Here is a 24,659-nt window from a genome sequence, read left to right on the forward strand (position 1 = left end):
CTTAAAAGATAAAAGTAGAATCCAACTAAATAAGCCCAAGAGTTCCCATCACAATCTTTCCTTGTCAAGTCTGGTTACAGGAAGCTGCATGGAAGGTGCTCACGGTGGCTGCCATTGGAGCAAAATAAAAGCCATGGAATTCCACAATGACTTCCTTATCAACGTCTTCCACAGCAGCCATTAAATTAGACCGGGATCTTCGCTGACAACGCCAACATAACAGCCCCAATAATTCATTAAAAACATTGGGCCCGCTTCACTTGTCCTCTCCTACTCCTCTAACCAAACCAGTACCCCCCAATAATACCGTTTCCAGGACCTCCGGATCCTGTACTTTTATCGGAGACCTGCGTTACGCTAACAAGTACGCCAGGGCCACGCGACGGCACCCGGAATTTGACAAAGCTACCGTTGGGTTTTGGTCGCGGACGGCATCACGCCAAGGCTCAGGTCATCTTAACTTCGGTCAAGGGCGGTCGACTTGAGAAACTACGTGGCTTCAGCCGGTCGTCCTACGCCTCATCCCCAGGAAGTTAAAAACGTGATGAGGTCCGAGGACTTTTCAAAAAGTTGTCCTCGAACGATCTTATACGGGGGTCACGTGCTTCCATTTTAATTCGGTTTGGTCCTGATAATTCAATAGGTTGGCTTTGGATCATGTGGTGTAGGATTTTTGAAGCAATTGCATTCTTTTATTGCTAGTTTATTTAGAAATATCAAGTGATATTGAATTGTGAAAATGGAGCTATGGTGGAGTTGGATGATGCAAAAGAAAAAGAACATGATTTAGGTTGTGAGATAAACCTATAAATGAATGATAAATTAAAGAGCCCTGGATTTTAACTCAATTCAGATGAAGTAAATTACGAGGTAAAATTGTTGACAACCAACAAACATATATGTACATAATAAAGAAGTCATGAATAACACTGATCGTTATGGTTATATATTGTTTGCGTTATACTTGTAACTAGCCATGTTAGCTCCACATTCTATTCACTCCATCAATAATCGAGCTGGATCTGATGTATCATAAGGGATTTGCTTCTCATGGTTCAACCCTTCCCCTTTCTTCTCGGTCCACAGAGACAAAGCTCAATAAGCAGGCAAGAAAGAGAGAGATAGCCCGACCACTTTCAAAAGCATATAGGGATTCTTAAAAAAGAGATATGCGAAGCAAAAGTGAACGAAGCCTTCCCTTCCTTATTTTGATCTAGGTCGAGCGTGCTCTTACACTCATTAGAGGGCCTTAGATTAGGTGTGCAATTTTAGCACTAGCCTTAGTTCTATGTGCACGCCTTATATCATATAAAAAGCAAAACATTTTGTCTTGCGAGTGTCCCTTCTTAGTATTAATGCCTTTTGTTTCATTACTTTCCGAGTGCTCTCTAAATAGGAAGACTAGCTAGGTCTGAGTCCGCATACAATACAAAAATCCATGAGAATGAATATGGATTTTTATTTTTATATTTTAATAATAATGATGGCATAATGGTTCAACGATCATAGATATTCAAGGTGTGAATTAAAATATAATTAAAGGATAAATAAAAAATATATTATAAATTTTCAACTTTCATACAAAATAATTTTATTGGCCACCATACACAAATATAAAAATATAAACTTATTTTTGTTTACTTATTCATTTATTCTTAATTATACTGCAAGTTAATTTCAGATCCACTGATTTAAATTAGCTGATATTATGATTTATCTTGAAGAGGTAAAATAGGTATGGGCTAGTTTCTAATCCTCCATTTTAACCGCGGAGGAACCCTTTATGTTGACCGGGACGGCACATCTTAATTTTATCGATCTAGATGTCTTGAAGCTGGAAATATAATATTCCCCCTAAACAAATTTATATACGGAAAGGAAAGCTTCGCTGTTATCGGTGTGGACGCGCGTCACGATCCCACTAGAACGGAGAGGTTCGTTTCCTGTTTAAGCAATCGCCCGGAGCGCCTCTTTTCATTGAGGCCGTTCTCCCTGCGGCGATCGGACGAGGAGGAGGAGCGGACGTAACGAAGAAACAAATTCTTCTTCCAATCCGATCAGGTAATAACACGATTTTGTCCTCTAATTTTTTCGTAGATCTTTTGGTGTCTCCTCTCGAATCTTTGCCTTGTTATTCGGCTGAGATTGACGGGAATTTCGGTTCTTTTCGGCTGGGTGAACCGGTTATTTGGGTTTCTTGATCAGGGTTTTACATCGATCGGGCATGAGATCTTGATGCTGGAGTTCGTAGATTCGAGCGTTTTGTAGGGAAGCTTGGTTTGTTGCATCTAGTTTTTGTTGGGATCTGGTCGATTGCCGTCAGGATGGGGAAAGGAGGGCAGGATCAAGGGAGGAAGGTTGGATTAGAGCGCCCAACCTCCGCCTTCCCGGCCTGGGCGAGAACCATTCAGGAGTGCGAGGCCGAATTCGGGGTCTCCGCCAGCGAGGGCCTCCGATCCGGTGAGGTCTTGAAGCGCCGCGAGATCCATGGCTGGAACGAGCTCGAGAAGCACTCCGGACCCTCGATCTGGCAGCTGGTTCTTGAACAGTTCAATGACACCCTTGTTCGGATCCTCCTCGTGGCCGCCGTGGTCTCGTTCGTCCTCGCTTGGTACGATGGGGAGGAAGGGGGTGAGTTGGAGATCACTGCCTTTGTGGAACCCTTGGTGATCTTTCTTATACTCATTGTGAATGCCATCGTTGGGGTTTGGCAAGAGAATAATGCCGAGAAGGCCCTCGAAGCCCTGAAAGAAATCCAATCCGAACATGCTATGGTTAGGAGGAACGGGGAATTGATTCATAATTTGCCTGCGAAAGAGCTTGTTCCGGGAGATATCGTGGAGCTCAGGGTTGGGGATAAGGTCCCAGCCGATATGAGGATTCTGTATCTGATAAGCTCCACTCTTAGGGTGGAGCAAGGATCTCTGACAGGAGAGAGTGCTGCGGTGAATAAAACCAATCGCCGGGTTGATTCTGAGGACACAGATATCCAAGGGAAAGAGTGCATGGTATTTGCAGGTACCACTGTGGTCAATGGGAGCTGTGTCTGCTTGGTAACCCAGACTGGCATGAACACAGAAATAGGTAAGATTCATTCCCAGATCCATGAAGCTTCCCAGGGTGAAGATGATACACCATTGAAGAAGAAGCTGAATGAATTCGGTGAGGCCCTCACAGCTATAATCGGTGTAATTTGTGTTCTGGTTTGGCTCATCAATGTCAAGTACTTTCTTACTTGGGAATATGTTGATGGCTGGCCGAGGAATTTCAAGTTCTCTTTTGAGAAGTGCACATACTACTTTGAGATTGCCGTGGCTTTGGCTGTTGCTGCGATTCCTGAGGGTTTACCGGCAGTGATTACTACTTGCCTGGCACTAGGCACACGGAAGATGGCGCAGAAGAATGCACTGGTTCGGAAGCTGCCGAGTGTCGAGACTTTAGGATGCACCACTGTCATCTGTTCTGATAAGACTGGTACACTGACAACCAATCAAATGTCAGCGGTAAGGCTTCTGGCCATGGGGCGATGGACAGATACTATTCGAAGCTTTAAAGTGGATGGTACTACATATGATCCTCATGATGGGAAGATCCATGACTGGCCAACTGGTAACATGGATGCGAATCTCCAAATGATTGCTAAAATAGCTGCTGTTTGCAATGATTCAAGTATTGCACACTCAGGAAATCACTTTGTTGCAAGTGGAATGCCAACGGAGGCGGCTTTGAAGGTAAGAATCCATGTAATTATTTTCTTCACTGTATATTTTTTCCTTATTAAGTTCCTTTTTAAGAGCATTTAAAGTGATTCTTCCAAAACAGTTCTTAATCTACACTCCAAAGCAGAAAGAATGGCCCTGAAATGCGAGATTATGTTGCTCAGCTCTTAATCAGATATAAAGATAGCCAGTGCTTCTTCTGGGCGTTCGTCATAAAAAGAATCAAAATTACATGTAAAAATAGTTGTGGGCATTACAGACAGGGTTGTGGAATCGAACACTGAAAACAATCTAACCATATCTTCCGTGCTTCTATAGATGAGCTCATGTTATATAGCATGCTTTATTTTTCTATTTTTTGGTGCTCCTTTTTCATTGAATCTATTGAAGGAGGGTCATAACAATGTTCTGACATCCATATATTTTTAAAAATTCTGCTGGAACTCTAATTTCACACATTATCTATGTGGATTCAACTTTAGTCTACAAAATGCAGTTGATCTTGCAGTGGCATTAGATTCATTGACAAGTCAAAAAGAAAAAATTAAGAAAAATTTAAAAAACAGTACAGATATGATATTTTGCCACATAAATATATGAATTATGTGAATAGGAAGGACTCATATGCTGTACAAAGTGAAATGTCACAATATTTTCTTCATACATGTCCAAGTAATGGGAAACAAAAATCTCTTTTGCATATCCTTTTGCAGTCATGAGAATGAACAAGAATGCTTATCTAGAACATGCGATCCTTTATTCAGAGGACCATGCTGTGGAGCAATAAAAAATTTGATTTACATACAATCATGAATGGGTTAATCATTCTTTATTTGCTCATCCCATCAGGTTCTGGTTGAGAAAATGGGACTTCCTGGAGGGTTTGATTCTTCATCTTTAGAGTCCACTGAGATATTAAGTATGTTAGATTCCTCATACCTGATATTTTTTCATCAATTCTAAATACTTGAATTATTCAGTTGCATGAAAAGTTATATATGACACTCTGCTTATTGCCTCAAATTTCAGAATGCTGTCAATGGTGGAATGAGGTTGCACAAAGAATTGCAACCCTTGAGTTTGACCGCACTCGAAAATCAATGAGCGTTATTGTGAAATCTAAATCAGGAAGCAATTCCTTACTGGTGAAGGTATACTATCTTCTCCTTCCTTATCAAATGTTGTCGTAGTAGTTTTTCTCTTTCTTAGCATGAAAAAATTTCGTAAAGCTTTATTATTATGGATTCTTATTATTTTTAGTTTGGTTGTGTGAAGTGGTTGGGTGGAGCTCTCATATGACGATCTTGATAGAAAGGCTTAGCTTTTTTACTTTTTCCTTTTTGTGAGTAAGGGTTTGGAGGACTAAGTTTTTCCAGTTTGCTCATATAATTAGAAAAGGGAAAGAATGAATTTTATAGAGATATAAGCTTTCCAAGATTGGAATTTTGGATGGCAGGGTTTGTTTTAATATAAGGTTAGATGAAACAAAGTTTAGAGTTTTAACTTTAAGGAGTGGTCAAATCGAGATCTGTTTTCAGATTTATGCATGACCCAGATTTGATCAAATTTATAACTCCCCTATGGACTTACTGAACCTCATATTCAAATTTACACTTCAGCCAAGTGGAGCTGTATCGTGCCTAAGATATTATAAAATCATCATCCTTTTACAAGGTCGTCAAAACCAAAGGGCGTTCTTAAGGTGACAATTCCCCTTATACTGCCCGAGGCGCTAGATGCCAAAAGGGCACTTGTCTGAAGAAAATAAGGCACTAATTTATGAAGAGTTCAATAAATGTATTAGTACTAAATATGATTTGTATCTAAAATGAACAAATATCATAAGACTAATTATTCAGGTTTCAAAATCCTGAGTCATAATCATCTATGACATTAGATATCATATTCCACATCTTTCAAAACATCGAATGAAGACACAACATTCCGTAACATGATTTTAAACCAAAGTCCGCAAAAATAAATCTTTGAACATTCTAAATTAGCTTCAAAATTCAAACGTGTGAGTCAAATATCACTTAGCAAACATGTTTGATGTTTCTAAGAAGCACACAACACAAGAAGTAAATCTTTGAACATCATAGAGCATCCCTTTATCTATAAAGTCTTCAGTGGACCAAAAAACCAGCAAAAAAAGCTGTTAGAGCTTTAAAAGAATCATCGAAAAAGGGATAGGAAGAATAATACTGGATATTGGAGAGGCAGGTGTCTGCATGTTGCGGGTGTCCTAACAGAGTTTGAGTGATTTTCAAATTACAACATGCATTTCATTTTGATATGTCAATGAAACATCACCAGGAAAATTCTTAACACAACTTATATTCTAATGGATTTGTTGACCACAGGATCCAATCAACCAGTTATAAGAATTTTGCAGTTAGAAAAAGGTTCATACTGTTCAGAAAAGAGAAATGATCCTCCAATTGTTACTTTCCTTTTGAAGTTCAAACAGAGAACTCAGCTTTTCTGGCTGCCTACTTGGCTTTAAAGTAAAACCTGCCAGAGGTTTTGTATCTCAGGTAGGCTTCAGGGGGGAAAAGATGATATATATGGAGTACCATTGCACAGATTTGCACCATCTATCTTCCTGATGTTAGGCTTTGTCATAAAATTCGGGTGGCACAGACACCCCTTTATATGCGCCAAAGATACCATAAGCCAATATAGTTTTGAAAATTTTTCAAGTATTTGAAGTACTACACACATGAATACAACTCGTTTATGTAGTCTCTTACTCCTATGTTAAGGTTCATCGTCTCGATATCGGATCCCATACTGGTACCATCATATTACAGTGTCGGTATGCTATATGGTACGGTAAGGTTTGGCGTACTGAGTATCATTATGGTACAGTACCATGCACTAGTTTGGTATTGGTACTGTATGTTTGATACAGTACGGTATCAACCTGTACGGCAAATCTTGCTATCATGGTTGGCGGAATCCTTCCAAACCGCCCAGTTCGGGGCGTCCTGAGCTGTACCGGCAGCGAACCGGGACGGTTCCGACAACAAAACCGAAACTCCGTCGCTGGAGAGGGAGAAAGAGGAGGAGAAGGAAAAAGAGGAAGAGAGAGAGCAGGGGAGGGAGGGAGAGAAAGAGGAAGGAGGAGAGAGAGGCTAGCTAGGGCCGGTCGGCGGAGGCCGGAGAGCCGCGAAGGCGGGGCTTCGTCTCCGGTTTCTTGTTTTCTTTGAAACAGGGGGCCCGAATGGGGCCTTTTTTATTTTTGCGAATTTTAAGTCAGCAAATCCTTTGCCAACTTCACTTAATTTTTTTAAGGCTTGGTCAAATTGATCAACCAGGGAAGGATACGGGAGAAGGTAAACTCCATATCATTTTTTTCCTCAATTGTTGGAGGTGTTAGGTGGTCAGATCTTTCCTCCCGTACAATTGCTATCCCTTGATTTATTCGCCTGTGGGATCCCCAGGCCGGTTGTTTCCAAGAGGTAGACACCACCTCCAAAAAAGAGTAGTATTCAAGCCAAAATCTCTCTTTTTTAAATGGCTGGAAGGCGGCACTTTTAAGGCCAATTTTGAGCTTTACTTTAGCTCCTCGATTCAAGAAGAGCTCGGAGATAGGAGGAGAATAAGAGGCTAACAATGGACGAACGTTTTTCAAGCGAGCCACGGGAGCCTAGGTTTTGCGAGCTAGCTTGGAAAAGAGGCAAGCATGTATAAAGGTTTAGGTCCAATCATTCTCCCCATTCTCAGTGTGTGGGTAGAGGTCGCGTGTAAGAAGATTGGGGGAAGGTTTGTAAGAAAGTCATCTAGCTTTTCCAATGAACACAAGAGCAATGAAAAGTGCCTCCAACAGTGGAGGGAATTCCCCATAAAATCAAACCTAAAACTCCTAATGAATATCCTCATCTGGAATGGAATAAAATTTTTTATATTCTCATATCGTTCATATGTTAGCTAAAGCTTCTTTTTCAGTATTCATCTATCTATGACAACCTTAAGGGGCATGATGACTTGACATTATCCTCACCTTTTTTCGGCTTATCACCGACAGTCTGTTCAGGGTTCTAAACTCAATGGTGGCAACTAAACATGAGAGTTGCACTTGTGGGATTTGACAGCGGATTTGAAAAGCCACCTACAGACGCTTTACGCCCAATCATTCCGGATAACGCTTGCATCCTCTGTCTTTCCACGACTGCTGGCATAGAGTTAGTCAATGCTTATTTCTCAGATACCGTCATTGCTTCCTCTCCGAGAAAAGAAGTTCACGATCCATGGGCCTTCTACCTCCACGCCTCCTCCTGAGCCCTTTGCTTCGTGATTAGGAAATGGATTTATGAAAAATCCCCATATTAGGATATTTATTAAAAAAATTAAGTGAAGTCGGCAATGGATTTGCCGACTTTAACTTAAAATTCGCAAAATAAAAGGGGCCCCTATTTCGAAAGAAATAGGGGACCAGAGGCGGAGCCCCGCCTCTGCCTCCTCCATGCGGAGGCTCCCTGGCCTCCGCCGGCCGGCCCCGACCAGCCTCTGTCCTCCTTCATCTCCCTTTTGCTCTCTCCCCCGCTCTCTCTCTTTTCCTCTCTCATGTTCTCTTCTTCGCATCTACTGTGTCGGTACAGGGCCGACACGGCACGATGTGGGGCCATACCAACCCGTACCGCCGGGCAACCAATATGGGGCCCGGTACCGGCACAGCAGACGTTGCTTGCTATTATCTATGAATGATGAATAGGTAATTATTTTGATATTTTGCATCAGCTTGTGAAATTTAGATGTGCCTGCAAGTTAATTTGGAAAACATTTTTCTAATGAATTGATGTTTATCCCCAGGTGTCTTATGTTGGCAATTTAATGTGTTAAATGATATCCCCCTCTTTAAGGCATAGTGGTGTAGCACCCTGAGTAGAGTCTTTGGCTAATTATTTCGGTCTTCTTTCAGCAGTAGTTTCTATCAACTATGATGGGTTTCATGATTTCATTTTCTGTGCTCTCTTACTGTTGCATTTCACAACTACTAAATGTTTTTACATCTTTGTTATGTCTTGTTATGCTTGTTTTCTGAAATCATTTCTCTGTAACTTGAAAATGAACTTCTGGATAGCTACTAATTAAACCTGTGCGTTCTGAAGGGAGCTGTGGAAAATCTGCTGGAGAGGAGTTCCTACATTCAGTTGCTTGATGGCTCGGTTGTTCTGTTGGATGAAAGTTCAAAAGGTCTTATTTTGACAGCTCTTCGTGAAATGTCAACCGATGCTTTGCGTTGTTTGGGTTTTGCGTACAAGGATGATCTATCAGAATTTGCAAACTATGATGGTCAAGACCATCCAGCTCACAAGCTTCTGCTTGACCCATCTAACTATTCTTCAATTGAAAGTGATCTCATTTTTGTTGGTCTGGTTGGGCTGAGGGTAGGACAACCATGCTCATTTCCCAGATTGATCACCCTGCACCTTTTCCCTTAAATATTCTGAAATCTGTTAGTGCATTGACTAACATGTCTCCTATCCTAATTGCAATTATTGTAGGATCCTCCACGGGAAGAGGTCCACAAAGCAATTGAGGACTGTAGAGCAGCTGGCATTCAAGTCATGGTGATTACAGGAGATAACAAAGAAACTGCAGAAGCAATTTGCCGTGACATAGGTGTCTTCAGACCTGATGAAGACATAAGTTTGAAAAGTTACACAGGGAAAGAATTTATGTCTCACCGTGATAAAAATGTCCTTCTAAAACAACATGGTGGTGTTCTCTTCTCTAGGGCCGAACCAAGGCATAAACAAGAGATTGTCAGATTGCTGAAAGAAGATGGCGAGGTGGTCGCAATGACAGGTGACGGGGTGAATGACGCCCCTGCTCTGAAATTGGCTGATATTGGTATTGCAATGGGCATTGCTGGAACTGAGGTATATGCCATTTGCTATCTTCTTTTTTTTCTTTAACTATCCCCCTTTTTTTTTTCAATGGAACACTTTAGAGCCCTTCTGGCTATATGCGATATAACATCAATAATTTCCACGATATTCTAGAAAGACAAAATTGTTAAATATGATGTCTGTTGACTTAGAAGCGCTGAATTTCCACGATATTCTAGAAAGACAAAATTGTTAAATATGATGTTTGAATACAAGCGCTGAATCCTATAATGTTATATCATGCACTATCTTTTTTTATTCCAATCAATTTTCAATTTTTAAGCATTTTTTGTGTGAGACTGCTACTATTTTCGAGTTTTTTTTAAAGTAAAATTTATATCATTTACTATCTTTTCATGTAAACACCCTTGTTTCTTGTCAGTTTATTGGATTTCAATCTGTGTAAATTTGTTGTTGGAGCTGGCATAGGGTTCAGATGGCATAGTGGGAAACTGCTTCAGTGGGTCCCATGCTCTGGTGCAGGCCATTTGGGAGAAAAGGTTCAGGAGTTTGGTCATGGGATTGGTCACAATCATGTAAAAGTAGAAAATGGAGAAACAAAGGAAAAAAATGTGGTTGTTTAGTTCTTGTATGGAGACAATTTTCTCCAAAGGTTGTGCTTGTTATCGTAAGAGGTTCATCTGTAGCACCACAATTAAGGTTTTTACTCCTAAATTTGGACTGTAGTTACCTACTCCATGGCATATCAGCTTGACAGGGCACCTGATTGGATTCCAATGAAGTTATGAATTAGACTTAGGAATCCAACTCTTTTCTATGAGACTAGCAACGAGGAATGTGCAATGCATGTTAAAAGAACCTTTAAAAAACAAGTACAGATCCATATTATATTTAAGAAAATTAAAGAAGTAAGGAAAACACAAATTGAATACACAAAATTATTATAAAAGAAAATAGAAAGAAAAAGGTAAATTATAGAAGTGAAGTGCAATGATAAGAATCCATATCCAAGTCTTCTACTTTAGATTTTATGATGTTTCATTTAAATATAATGGTGCATTAAAAATAAACATAATGGAATAAAGGGTTAAACTTGGCGGGATTTTGAGATAATATCAGAAGATCGTCTTGAGTAGGCGGAGGGGGAGGCTTCTTAGTGGATTTAGTGGGATAGACAGGGAAATTAGGGGGAGAAACAGCTTTAATTTTTTATCCAAAAATAAAAGTGTGATAGAAGCTTGAAATAAAGTGAGGGGATGAATTCTAGGAAATGAGGGGGACCATTTAGTTTTTTTCCCCAAAAAGGAGATAAGCCACCTAAAGTACCGACAGAGAATCGGTCTATCTTTTCCCAAAAAATAAGAGTAGATATGGAGGGGGAGATATATTTTTTTCTCAGTTTGTTCCCCGTCTTTCCTTTAATGTTCACATCTGAAACACATTTTAATATTGAAGTATCATGTTATCGGTATAAAGATTGGCAAACAAAATCAAGATGGAATATTCCTCTATTTCGAATCTGTCTTTGTATGATATAGAATAGATTATCACGGAAGTTTGCACTAGTAGCATGTTTGTGTAGAGGTGGAGGGGTTGCCAGGGCCTGCCTGTCTTATGATATGAGAGATGTGTTTATGTCGGCAATATTTGCTTTGTGCTTGTGACATGAGATGGCAGATAACTTGCTGGAAAGTAGCTGAGTGGCTCATTTTTCAAGACCCGTGCTATTAGATATACTGTTTTTTGTTGAAATGTAAGCTTGAAAGGACAGTTGGACTGCTTGTTGGATGATTGTGTTTGTTATTTTGTGCTTCTCATTTTGACTCATTTCTCATTCCATGTTTTTTCTGAAAATGGGCCTTTTTTCAATCAAGAAAAAGGTTCGTTCCAGTTGTCTTATTTGCTCTTTGCTCCAGGTTCTTGTAGTATCCTTTAACTGGTCATGTATTTATTCCAGGTTGCTAAGGAAGCTTCAGACATGGTGTTAGCAGATGATAATTTCAGTACAATAGTTGCTGCTATTGGTGAAGGAAGATCAATTTACGACAACATGAAGGCTTTTATAAGGTTTTGTTGTTTAATCAATTTTGTTATGTCCAGCCTTATCCTTATCCTTATTAATTATTAATCTGATCTTTAAAAATGTCTTTCTTAACCAAAATATCTGAAATGGCTTTAAACAAAGAAATGCTATAGTGCACTTTTGTGCATAGATTAGATCACACTAATGATGTAAATAAATTACATGTTGGCATATCTGTTGATGGATACATGGTTATAAATGCATATCTTATAACATGTTGGCATATTTTTGTACGTTAATACATTATACAATCAATAATATGAATTATGTAAATTTGATTTAAACAAATACATGTAATAAGAAGAAGGCATGAACCTCAATGTAGTTCTATTATAGTTTTGAGATCCATATTTGCTTGAACACATACCCACAAGAATGCTTATTGATATTTTGTCTCATGTTGCCATTAGTAAATGAGGTTGCTCTAACTGCAGACCCTTTCCAAGTCTAGGGCAATTTAGTTGGATTCCTTTTTGGTTCTGTGAGCTTAAAATGTGTCACTAGCAAGTAGGCTTTCCTACCAACTACTTTTCATTCTAAATTGTGAGGCAGGCCTCTTGTCTTGCCCTAAGCTTTCTTGGCCATAGTGTTACCATATCCATGAGGGTTGCCATCAGCTAGTCCCAAAATTGCTCAATTCTTTCGTGGAACCTTCAAGTTTTGTGTTATTGTTGATTCCATGATGACCTTTACAGTCATCTTCACATGTTTTGTCCTATATGTTAGATCGATATTTTATTTGTTATTGGATATGTTTTGATTCACATGACCTTTAGGTATACATATTATTGAATAAACAGTCATTCAATAGTTCGCTGAAATTTATTTCACCCAAATTTCTGATAATCATGAATCAGTGAAGTTATCTGATACACTTTAGTGAAGATATTGTACTTTATACGCCTTTTGCTCTCTTTACCAGGGGTATGGACTTGGGGGTCAGGTCCAGGTTTTATCCAACCTAGACTTGGACCTTATGGAGATCGGGTCTAAATAGTCATCCATATTATACCCATCAATCAATGGAGCCGGGTTTGGGTTTGGGTGTCTTGGAACTATAAGACTCATCATGTCTATGGGCCGGGTATGGTTAAGTATGGGCTGGGTCCAGGTTTGATTACCAAAACAATCCATATGACAAAAGCCAGAGACAATGATTAAAAATGAAGAGTTGATAATGAATGATTATGGAAACCTTTGGTGGAAGGCAAAATCAGAGGACAAGGGAAGGTGGCTGAAGCCTGGAAGGAAAACTTAGATGTATTAATATACTTTACGAAAAAGCTAAAGGTTAAGAATAAATATATATAAATTAATATATATATATATATATATATATATTATATGAGGTAAATTGGGTTTGGTTTGGGTTGGGTATGCTTTTGCTGGACTTGGACCCAGACCCGAAACTTTTTATGGGTCTATCTTTGGACCATACCCAACCCAAAATCTGCTGCTCTGGATCAGGATCAGGTTCAGGTAGGATCAGGGTCTAGGGTTCTGAGTGATAGACATACTCTAACCAGATCTAGTTTGCATATTATGGATGCTAGTGGAGTCCAATGTGAGTGGTTATAACTTAGAAGTGAGGAAGTCAATAAAATATCATAATTTCAAAAAATGAAAGCTGCTCGGATATTGAAATTTTGAGAAAGTGAGAAACTTGTAGTAGTTTGTAATATGTGCCTTACCTTATGAGCTATATCTGGAGAACGGATAATGAGAACTATTAAGGGCTGCTTTTTCACTAATAGTAGAAGCATAATAGCATATATTTGATAAATAATTTAAAAACTCATTATGTTTTTTTAAGAAATAATTTGGAGGACATGTAATCTTATTTCTTGCATAGAATTTTTGTATGAGGGCATTGGATTTGCTATCTGCCTTATTCAATGCCTTATGAGGGCATTGAATCTAGATGATTGGCAGTCATTACAGAAGTGTCTTTAAGAAAATGAGGTTTTCAATACTTTACATTCCAGTAAACAAATATTAAGTTGATTCATGACATTATCATGTGGAGAGAGGTTACATGAGCGCAAAAAGTATTTTAGAATGTGTAGGAAATATAGAAATGATCTGTTAGAAATTACTTAATTGTTTGATGGATTCTTTTTTTTTTTTTGATGGATTGATTAATAATCATTATTCTGTATCATATTACTCAGCACTGGTATTCTATCTTCTACAATTGGATCTTTGTATAAACTATAAACTCTGTCCATGTTGAGGGTTGCCCTGAAGGCTTGCTCCCTAGTTGCATAAATTCTATGACCAAGGAATTTACTGTCCTTGTCAATAGTCCTAGATTTTGTTTAGGCCCTTCTAATAGCCCCCCCCCCCCAAAAAAAAAAACCAACCTACTTGATCTGACCCAATCTGGACTTGATCCATCTAACTCGACTAGTTGGGTGCACTGTTCTGGTACAAGCTGCTCAGGCTTGACCTGCTAGCATGTTGTGTTAGGTTCATACTCATTTTCTGACTGTTGGGTCATGACATTAGCACTCTTCATCTTAACTACTTTTTTAAGTTTGATTTTACTAAAAGATGTTATCAGTTTCTCTTTTTTTCCTTTCCAGAGTGATTACATGAAATCACAACATTCCATCATGAAATAAGGAAGGAAAGAAAGAACCTAGACCTTGCCCTAATCTGCTAATCCATCATGACCTGCCTCACCTCCTCTCCCATCTTCGCCACCGATTGTTTTCTCTCCTCTGCTTTGTGTCTCTGCCACTTCTTTCCCTCCCTCCCTTTCCCCTCCTTCCTCTTCTCTTTCCCTTCCCTTTCTTCTCTTCTCAGTCACTTCTGTTATCCCTACTCATCTTCTTCCCCTCTCCTCTCCTTATCTCTACTGGCTTGTTAACCATTGGAACCCCATGCTTTGAGTTTAGTCCCACCAATGCCATATCTTAAAATCTCTTTTCTCTCTCCTCTCTCATCTTTAATGGCCTGACAACCACTGGAACCATCATTTTACTGCTTGCATCAAGTCTACCATTGCCATCCTAATACCTACCCCTTCTCCTCTTGTTTCTCCATTTTCCTTTTCCTTCCATTTGTTAGCTAGTTTAGAGTGTAGGTAGATATCATGTTCGAGTACCTGTGGGTTTGGGTCAGCTAGCATTGGAAGACCCACTGGTGGGTTGGTTAGGGTTTGGATCTTCTAGTCGAGGTTACCCTACCTGGGCCTTCCCCATTGCCACCACTATGTTTGTCATCCATCAATACTTTAGCCAGGAAATCTACACACATTCAAGGGTTTGATGCTATGCATGTACAAAATTGGGAAACCTTCTTTATCTTGAGCAGTGGACCTTGTAAGCTGACATAGGTAGATGGTATAAAGCTCATTGGTTTAGGTATTCTACTTTAGATTCCATAATTGCTGTTGCAACTGAATATGTGCAAGTGTTGGCGCGAAAATTGAGCCCTAAGATCTGTTCCAGAGTTTTGCTTGCCTGTACCTTCTTCATGGGGATGGTGGTGGGGGAGCAAACATATAGGGAACCTCCGCCCAAAGAAAGTTACTTAGGTCAAACACTTGGGGAAGCACCTTCCAAAGTTCAGACCTGGGACATCAGAGTGGAGGGCTGCAACTTGGGCTGCGGTGCATTTTGCAGATTGCCTATCTACATACCATTCTGTCTCTGTTATTGGTCTTCATACAGTTTTTGTTTAATGCACAGTTTTTGAATAATATGTTCTTTTCTTAGCTAATCTACCAATTGGGGATTAGTGCCTAATTTGCCTTCTTGCCTCTTATTGTTGCAGATACATGATCTCCTCAAATATTGGTGAAGTTGCCTCTATATTTCTAACAGCAGCTTTAGGTATTCCTGAAGGGCTTATACCAGTTCAGCTTTTATGGGTCAATCTTGTCACAGATGGCCCTCCTGCAACAGCTTTGGGATTTAATCCACCAGATAAGGATATTATGAAGAAACCTCCTCGAAGGAGCGATGACTCATTGATCACTGCATGGATTCTATTCCGATATATGGTAAACTATCTTCTCTCTGCTGTCCTTTAGGACCAGTGATTAATCGGTGCATTCCTCCCAACTCATTTGCGCATGCACACACACCTGTCTCATATGCCATTTGATGCACTCCTTGTAGTCTTTATAGTTAAAATATTGGAAAGGTAAATTATTCTCTTTATGCTTCTCTGTAGAAGACTGATTGATCCGTCTGCTCTACAGATTCATGCATTTAACTGACAACTGTATATTCATCTTCAGCTATATGAGTGCTAGCTGTGTTATTTGCCTTACTATATATGCATTCATCCATCTCGGGATCTTTCTTCAGTTTTTATCTTATTCTTGTAAGTGAATTAACTTTCTCATAAGCATCAGAATTAAATATTTAGGCAACAGTCGTTGGTAGATTTATGATGACCCACAGTATGCTAATTGGTGACTTTTTTTTCTTCTGATGGTTCACGGCATGTAGGTACTCCATGGAAATGATATGTGAAATTTCTAGTTTTGGAACCCTCATAAGAAGCCCAAGCCATCAGGACTTAACATCATCATAGTTGGTGCATATATATAGCCAGGGGCATGCTGGAGATACACGTGCTGTGGATGAAGGGCACCTACATGTGTTGTGCTTGTGCACATTATATCCTGTGCGAACTGTGTTGAGTTCCAAATCAATCCTTTGGTGGGATCCATACAGTTCAGCAAAAAGTTTGGTACATGGCACGTGTATGTGCCACCCCCATGCACATGCCTATCAATTACTACTCTGTATAGCTCAACTCTAAGTCACCAAAGCCTAAATCCCAAAAACTAGTCAGTTGGCTACATGAATCATCTTCCTCTATTCCACTTGGTCTAGGGCCATACCTTCTGAAAGATGTTTGAGACATCAAGTCCTTCCTATGTCCTATGTGATTTTCAATCTATGTCTTCTCCTCTTTCCTTCTACTTGTATCAAATCACTCTATCGTATTGCTGATATATCCTATGAGCATGAATACTGCTCTGTATTGCTAGAGTTTTTTCTTTTTTTAATTTGTGTATGTTAACCTATGGTTTAACTACTAATCATAGGTCCTCTCAATAGACATAATTTGTGATGCATTTTTGCTAGCGTATCTTTCACTGGAAATTCTTTTACCTTGAGAGAGATATTTATTAAACTTGTGAAATGACTCTTTTTCACTCATTATGCAGGTCATCGGGCTCTATGTGGGGATTGCAACTGTTGGTGTTTTCATCATATGGTATACACATGGTTCATTCATGGGAATTGACTTGAGTGGTGATGGGCATACTCTTGTCACGTATTCTCAGCTCTCCAACTGGGGCCAGTGCTCCTCGTGGGAGGGCTTCAAGGTCACCCCATTTACCGCTGGAGCACGTCGTTTTACCTTTGATACTGACCCCTGTGACTATTTCCAGACTGGTAAAGTGAAGGCAATGACCCTCTCTCTTTCTGTCCTGGTGGCTATCGAGATGTTCAATTCACTGAATGCTCTCTCTGAAAATGGGAGCCTCCTGAGCATGCCTCCTTGGGTCAACCCATGGCTTCTTTTGGCCATGTCTGTCTCGTTTGGTCTGCACTTCATGATTTTATATGTACCATTCCTTGCTCAGGTGTTTGGAATTGTACCTCTCAGTTTCAATGAATGGCTTTTGGTGTTGGCGGTTGCTTTCCCAGTAATCCTTATTGATGAGGTTCTTAAGCTTGTTGGGCGGTGCACAAGCTCTTTGGGTGTCAAAAGATGGTCGGAGAAGCACAAGGATGAGTAACTGCTAACAATAGCTGGGAACTTGGAAGTTTCGAAGAGGAGATTCTGTTCTGCAAATGCGCATTAATTATTAGCGCGTAGCAACACTATTGTTCTAAGCCCTCGTTCTCTGCGTCCTTGAGGGATTGTTTGTGAATGGTTGACCAGGACAATACAGAAGAATCCAGATGGTGCTGGATAAATGTGAAATTTGGAGAGACTAGCTTAATTTTTGAACGCATCTCAGATTTTAGAAGGATGCTGAAATAAACAGCAGCTTTTTTTTTTTTATAGATCTCCAATGCAATGCAATTAAGATTCTAGTTCAAATTATAGGCTTAGTACACAATGATGCTATAGCTGCTAATGTATTGCATATCATATTGACTATGCGCACGTGACAGCGCAAAAAAGACCAATTTGAGTTGCTTTCGAAGAGACTCAATATTAGTTTTTGACTATTTGTGTATTTGGTGCTATTTGTTTTATTTTGTAAACTTATGACGATTTTTGCGTCTCTTGGTGGAATGGTATGGCTGCAGTCCTCCTCTCTCAACCCGGTAACTACCCTGTTCCCACGCAACACCCATTCTTGTGTTAAGAACCCCTCATCCATTATTGTGAAGCTTTATGAATTTTTGAGCAGTGGCTGCCGGTCTTTGCCTGCTGCTAGGAAAGCTTAAGTGGCTTTTACCATTGAAAATTTGGTTACTGATGCGTCTGGTGTTATGAGCCTCAACTTGTGATCCGAGGTAATTTTTTTTTTTTTTTTCCTTTGGGTTAGGAGATATGGTATAACTTTTGGGACGCTACGATTTCAGGATCTTGCTCCAACCACGAGTACATTGAGAGTACGGATCCATATTGTTTACATGTTCAGGCAGCAATGTACTGAGAAAAAGCTAATTAATGAAAAATTCACCGAGTAAAAACGAATTAATATATGAGTAAAAACCGGCAAAAAAGCAATAGAAAACGAGTTTTCTGAAGTTCGATGAGCAGACATCATAAGGAGGAGATACGATTGTTGGAAATATGAAACAATCCGATTTGAGCAGGTGCAGTCAAATTTACAGCATAATTAACAACCACCTAAGGAGGCATGTTCTGATGGTGTAGTGGCCTAGTGAGAAAAAAAGGAAAATTTATATCCTGAACCAAGCAGACCGGAAAGGTTTATGTTCTCTTGTTTTCACTCGGCCAACATAGTACTTACCTAATTACAGATAAACAAACCAGGCACAACAAACGTGTAGGTAAATTACTTGCAACAAATGATACCTGTTCTACTTTATGCCCCACTTGGGTGACCAAGCTGCTATGCATCTCAAGTGCACTTGCTTTGATTACCTAAGACCTACAATAGGCTGGGATGACAAATACATCAGCAAACTATGTTTCCCTGGCTTATTTCTGTTCTCCTTCAAGAATCAAACCCACTTTGCCGATCAGGCTGCTATGAAACACACCCTTTGGCAGCACGCTTAAAAGTCGAACCATTGCAGGAAACCCAGTTGGCAAAGGCAGCTGAAAATTTGGATTAATCAAGTGCTTTTGCTTCACACCATAGTACACCATCTGCCATCACAAAAAATCAGGTCATGGTCTCCTGGCATGTTGTGATTGCTGGTGACACATGCCAGCAGTGTATTCTTGTCTGAATTCTTCTGCAACATTCAGAATTCCAGATGATAAATACAGTGGCTGTTCAGAGTCATGTAGTTAGCAGAGTACACTTACTTTGTGACGTTGAGAAGAATTGAACGTTGAAGCTGTGAAGAATGCTATACAATTTCATCTTGCAGACTATAGGAAGTCCAGGAACCAATTCCATCAAGATCACATTCACAAAAGCACCACCATACATACCAAGTGCAAGCATATATCTATTGCAGATCCTAGATATGGATGGTTCTGCTCAGAATTCTGCTTGCCCATATTCACGCCATTACTTATCACAAAAGGTTTAGACTTTGTGTTGGTCCACCTAAACAAGCACATAGCCACACATTCAACATTCAAAGATATTTACCTTTTTTGAAGATGATGAACGATCAAAAGGAAGGTATTACAAACCTAGACCATGATTACATGGTCGGACTGTTTGCTTATGTGAGCAGATATACATAAAAGAAGAAATTAACACCCGCATATAGAGGACTAAGTGGTCACATGTGAAACGGACTAGAAAGTCCCTACCGCAAGCAGTATTTTGGCAAATTATAACCAAATTATCTCCCTTCAGCCTTGATCAACTGTGAGAAAACTCCACTCATAGAGTCATCAGAAAGATTATTGGAACTTGAGGTAGGGACTTCCCCAACAGTTGCACCATCAAGGTTCCCCATGTTCTGAATCCGTGAAGAAAGTCCAGCAATCCGATTGATGCTATTTATGCTATTAACCTCAGAGATCCCTAAATCTGCCTCTTGGAGATGCAGCACATATTCCAAATTCCACAGCACATCTCCCATTGGGGGCCTCTCCACACCATAATCTGCCAGGCATTTCTCGACTATCTCACCGAACTTCCTCAGAGAATCAGACCTAACCGTTCCTGCAATCCGAGGATCAACAATCTGCTTCAACTCTCCTCCTTTCTGCCAATTCATTGCCCACTCTGCTAAGTTCACCATATCTCTTGGAAGGGTGGGATCGATGACCGGTCTTGCACAGAGCACTTCAAGCAGAACGACTCCAAATGAATACACATCTGACTTCTCTGTCAGCTGTTGCCTGCGGAAATACTCTGGATCAAGATAACCAAAGCTTCCTTTTACTGCGGTACTCACATGGGTCTTGTCCAGATCTGGTCCAGTCTTTGAGAGCCCAAAATCTGCAACCTTAGCCATGAGATTCTCGTCAAGTAGAATATTTGCGGATTTAACATCACGGTGGATGATAGCCTTGGCAAAACCAGTGTGAAGGTAGTGAAGTCCTCTGGCTGATCCGATACAAATTTCCAGCCTCTGTTTCCAACTAAGACTAGGAAGGTCAGAGCCATAGAGATGGCTCTTGAGTGTCCCTTTCTCCATGTACTCATAAACAAGAATCATCTCATTCCACTCATCACAGTACCCAATAAGAGAAACCAGATGACGGTGGCGCAGACGTGATAGCAACTCAATTTCTGTTCGGAACTCATTGAGGCCTTGTTGGGATTTTGGATTACCCCTCTTAACTGCAACCTTGGTCTCATCTCTCAGCATCCCCTTGTAGACCTTCCCAAAACCTCCTACTCCAATCACCCAATTCTCATCAAAGTTGTTTGTTGCTTCTTGCAGCACAGCTAAGGAGAACCGGTAACCAAGGCTTGCATTTTGTCCAGATGTAGCAGCAGTGCCATTAGAAGTTCTACTCCCTGTGCTGTGTGAAGTCAGTCCATTGACAGAGAAAGGCATCCAAGTCTTCGAATGGTGCTTCCTTGCCATTTTCCTTCTCTGAAGCACCACCAAGAGAACAAAAGCAGCAATCACCACAGCGACTGCTCCAAGGACTGAGCCCAATATCACACCAAAATTTTTCTTTGAACCAGGTGGTGCAATAACAATAACGGAACTGGTGGAAATGTTCATCTTCATAATCTCAAGCCCATTCAGAATGCCATCAGGCAAAACATTAGGCAAGTTTGAAGGGCCAATACTGATACGAAGCTTACTGGATGCATCACTAGCCGCCAAAACAAAATCCATAAAAACAGGTGCAGCCAATGTTTGGATTGAAAGTTGGCTAAGATCAAGATCTTGAACCACTAACCAGCCATTAATGTAAACATCAAAGTAGAGATTTTCGAGTGCTTTGCTAACTATATCACAGAAATGAAGCCGTATAAAGTAGAAAGAATTTGCATCCACGTTGAACTGCCATGTCATGTTAAAAACTGCAGCAGAAGTATTCGATGATGCTGCCAACTCCGTTGCTGTGCTATAGACAATATTTGGGGCAGTCTCTGGGGTGGCTCCTCCTTGCAGATAATTAATCGTTCCAGAGTAATTAACCGCTCTGGCAAGATTCTTATTAAGTAGGAAGCTTTGATCATTAACCCAAGTTCTCCATAGAGTATCATTTTCCGAGGTAACCTTGGGGCCGCCCATATTGATCCTATAAACAGTCTCCAATGCCTGCCCTGACAAACCTTCATATTCCCCGAGAGGATGAACAGTCTGGGCAGTATCATTTATCAGATAATCAGGAACCGAAACAACTTCTATAGCGTTTATGAATGCAAGGGCTGGGTTCCCTGAGGGTGCGAACGAAAGAATGAGTTTGTCGCGATTTATGTTTACCAAGAATTCCCTGAACACTGGAGAAGAATTCCCCGGCGGTTGGAAATTATGGAGGAGGACGACATCATCAGTCGAGACGGTGAAGTTTGCAGCACTGAGATTGTAGCTTTGAAACACGAAAGGGAAGAAGTAGAGGCGGATGAAGTGCCTGCCATGCTTCTGGATCGAGAAAGAGTAGGAGGAGGATCTGGTAAGGATCCGTGCAGTCTGGTAGAGGGCCGAGCTGTCAAAAGATGAGACCGACTTCGATGAGGTATTGGCTAAGATGCTACCAGGAGCTGTCATGGTAGAAGAAACGAACGTATCAGCGATGAAAGTTCTCGTGCCAATGGTCGTGTTCTCTGGAGAACCACAGTCAATCAAGTAGTTGTCTTCGGGGGTAAATGCTCCAGAAGCACGAAGAATAGATAAGATCACAAAGATACAGAAGCCTAATCCAAGTTTTCCAATCCCCATCATGTCAAAAGCCAGAGTTTCTTGGAGAATTTTTGAAGCACCGCACTAGAGCAAGAGACAACAACGCAACGGAGTCAAGCTACCATTTTGAAGGATTAAAAGCAAGAAAACCCTCTGATGACGAACTCAATGCACGAAACAAGAAAAAAGGAATGCCATTTCTGAGCTTGGAACCAAAAAAACCGAATTCGAAAGCCACCCCGGATCCCCCTCAGACCCAAAGACCAAAATCATCATGATGTAAACCCTTGGAATGCGAAGAAAAAGATCGATGTTCGGGAATTGAAACAAGGGAACCCTAATTTGCAACGAAACAAACAAATCCAATCATCAAGCAACCAACTTTCCTTTACAAATCAACGAGACAATCAACTGGAACTATTGAAACGCAGTACAAGGAAGCATTAGCGAAAGGATTCAAACGGAGAGAAAGAACGGAAAAGATGGCACCTTTAAGCCTCCCAAGGCTCTTTCCCAAATCGGCAACAAAGGATCAAAAGCCAGCTAAGGATTGAATCCCCTCCTCTACATCCATACCAGTCCTCCCGAAGCTCCGAAAGAAGGCACTGCGCTTTGATTGATTCGACCGGTTCTCAAGTAAGGCTACGAGAGAGAGGGAGAGAGAAGGAGATAACGGGGAAGAGACCCAGCCGAGTCAATGAGCTGAAACCGCTACCACAGTGAAAAAAAAAACAGCTCATTAAAGAGTGCAGCGCCGGCGCGTGTCGATAGACAACGCCGACACCTGGCAACTATTACTATCGCAATTAATTCCTTTAACACGGTCACCAACCCCACTTCCTTTTTCTTATTTTTTTAATAAAATTTGCTATATATACTTTTTTTTTTTTTTTTTTTTTATAGAACCCAAACCGCTATGCCCCAAAACTACTCTTAAATATTTATAAATATAAATCTAACCCAACTTATAATTTTATAATTTTACTGGTTATACTAATCCGAATCTTAAACATATTTTTTAGCTCAATCATCCAAACAAAATTTATAACTTGAGCTGTAGATGATCCATTGTCCATTTAAGAGAATTACAGCTTCTAAACTAAATAAGTTTTATCTCTCTTTGATAGCTTATATCTTAGCTATATTGCGAGGGCGACCAATATTTATATGGTTTGAGTAATTGATAGCTTATATCTTCGCCATGATGGAAGTTGGCAGAAAGATTAATATAATTAAGATTTTTTAATATCTCAAGTAAGATAATATGATCAAGACATTTAGATATCATCGAATATAATAATTTTTTGATTTTTAATTTTAATAATCAAAAAAATATTGTAGATATTAAAAAAAAGCAAAATAAAATTTTAATTGATAAACGAATAATAAGTATGGATCATCTCCAATTTATGCTTTGAGTTGATGGGGTCCAATTTACATCACTTATCATGTATATAAAGTTGGATGGCGAATGATCAAGTAAGATCTTTAGTAATATCGATCTTACCTTGTTAGATTATTAGTCAATTCTGCAATACATCGACCGATGATTCAAGACCAAACCTCTCATGCTAAAAATCAACTGAAGAGGACTTGGCTTTTTATTAGTTACATAACTAAGTACTTCGTGACATATCTGGTGCACGACCCTGTAGAGAATAACTCATCATAGGGTCCACTACAGCAAACCTAATGAGGGCTTCGTCAGAGTCAATTTTGATGACCTGGACATAATGTGCAACTGGTGAAGGCTTGGTTCTTTTTATCAGATTGTCCTCCAATAAAAATGTCTGATCAACTTGTCTCCTAAAGAAGGTTCCAAGAAAACTCCTATTGACCACTCATGAAGCACGCCAATCTCCATGAATCATATCTGATTTATTTTGCTATATCAATGAGAAAAAATTAGCAGGATATGAGTGAGATTGTTTTTAATTTTCCAATTAAGTTAGGATGAGATTATTAATATGAATTCACTCATAATGCTCGCTGCTCTCAAATCATTAGACGGGCCAATTAGGTATATCACTGCTAATTGGTGCTCCCTTTGCATAGATATGATTGGGGAAAAAGATTTACAATGTTACGATGAGATAAAACCTACTCGCTTGCTTTCTGATAGAAAGGGCCATTGCTTAAAACAAAATTACCTCAGCCCTCGAACCATTAAAGGTTTGTAATGATACACATGGTGTTATAATACAAGATCATGCATGATTGGATTGTGGCTGGGTCCATCGATCTAAGCATCCCATCCTAAGAACAGAGTCTGATGGCTCATACAAGCTTAGTATGAATACATCCAATAAAATTTAAAAATAAAATATAATAAAGTTAAATTAAAATGTGAAAGGTATCTGTCCAAATCATATCTTTAAAATGATCGGTAGCAAAGAAAGGAGCAATCCAATCCACGTCATTGTTCGGTTTCAAGCATGCATCACGGAGCATTACCAGGTTGACCTCTCGTCACTCAACTTTTCGCCATACAAAATATCCAAGGAGCCAATCTCCAATGTTAATGAAATAAGTTGAGACAAAAGAGATT

At 39.9% G+C, this 24,659-nt stretch overlaps 2 protein-coding genes across 7 annotated transcripts; one reads left to right on the plus strand and one right to left on the minus strand.

The window, feature by feature from the left end:
- Nucleotides 1–1,818: 1,818 nt before the first annotated feature.
- Nucleotides 1,819–17,877, plus strand: LOC103721904 (calcium-transporting ATPase 1, endoplasmic reticulum-type-like). 2 transcript variants are annotated; one of them, XR_015974365.2, is made up of 9 exons: nt 1,819–2,061; nt 2,206–3,731; nt 4,569–4,638; nt 4,749–4,870; nt 8,834–9,112; nt 9,230–9,607; nt 11,535–11,644; nt 15,441–15,995; nt 16,124–17,877. XR_015974365.2 is itself a non-coding variant. In XM_039133063.2 (9 exons), exons 2-9 carry the CDS (start codon nt 2,325–2,327, stop codon nt 17,428–17,430), a joined length of 3,174 nt encoding a protein of 1,057 aa, XP_038988991.1. In that variant the 5' UTR covers nt 1,819–2,061; nt 2,206–2,324; the 3' UTR covers nt 17,431–17,877. The 2 variants fall into 2 exon arrangements, 1 of the variants encoding a protein (XP_038988991.1); XM_039133063.2 differs by having other exon boundaries at nt 15,441–15,669; nt 16,852–17,877.
- A 437-nt stretch (nt 17,878–18,314) lies between these two features.
- On the minus strand, nt 18,315–22,834 carry LOC103721903 (receptor-like protein kinase HERK 1). 5 transcript variants are annotated; one of them, XR_015974367.2, is made up of 4 exons: nt 22,601–22,834; nt 19,485–22,195; nt 19,149–19,395; nt 18,315–19,075 (listed from the first exon to the last, which is right to left on the minus strand). XR_015974367.2 is itself a non-coding variant. In XM_008812284.6 (2 exons), exon 2 carries the CDS (start codon nt 22,151–22,153, stop codon nt 19,640–19,642), a length of 2,514 nt encoding a protein of 837 aa, XP_008810506.2. In that variant the 5' UTR covers nt 22,154–22,195; nt 22,601–22,834; the 3' UTR covers nt 18,315–19,639. The 5 variants fall into 5 exon arrangements, 1 of the variants encoding a protein (XP_008810506.2); XR_003388490.4 differs by having other exon boundaries at nt 18,315–19,395; XR_003388489.4 differs by having other exon boundaries at nt 18,315–18,986; nt 19,149–22,195.
- Nucleotides 22,835–24,659: the final 1,825 nt, after the last annotated feature.

Source organism: Phoenix dactylifera, chromosome 17, assembly GCF_051530095.1.
Source record: "Phoenix dactylifera cultivar Ajwa chromosome 17, Ajwa_hap1_PhDact_Kaust_v1.1, whole genome shotgun sequence".
Taxonomy (NCBI): Eukaryota; Viridiplantae; Streptophyta; class Magnoliopsida; order Arecales; family Arecaceae; genus Phoenix; species Phoenix dactylifera.

Bases quoted from the DNA above. Each gene is read 5' to 3' on its own strand.
- LOC103721904 (XM_039133063.2), top strand. From the start codon at position 2,325: ATGGGGAAAGGAGGGCAGGATCAAGGGAGGAAGGTTGGATTAGAGCGC. The intron at 3,732-4,568 runs GTAAGAATCCAT...TCATCCCATCAG, and splicing joins CAACGGAGGCGGCTTTGAAG to GTTCTGGTTGAGAAAATGGG. The intron at 4,871-8,833 runs GTATACTATCTT...TGCGTTCTGAAG, and splicing joins GCAATTCCTTACTGGTGAAG to GGAGCTGTGGAAAATCTGCT.
- LOC103721903 (XM_008812284.6), bottom strand. From the start codon at position 22,153: ATGATGGGGATTGGAAAACTTGGATTAGGCTTCTGTATCTTTGTGATC.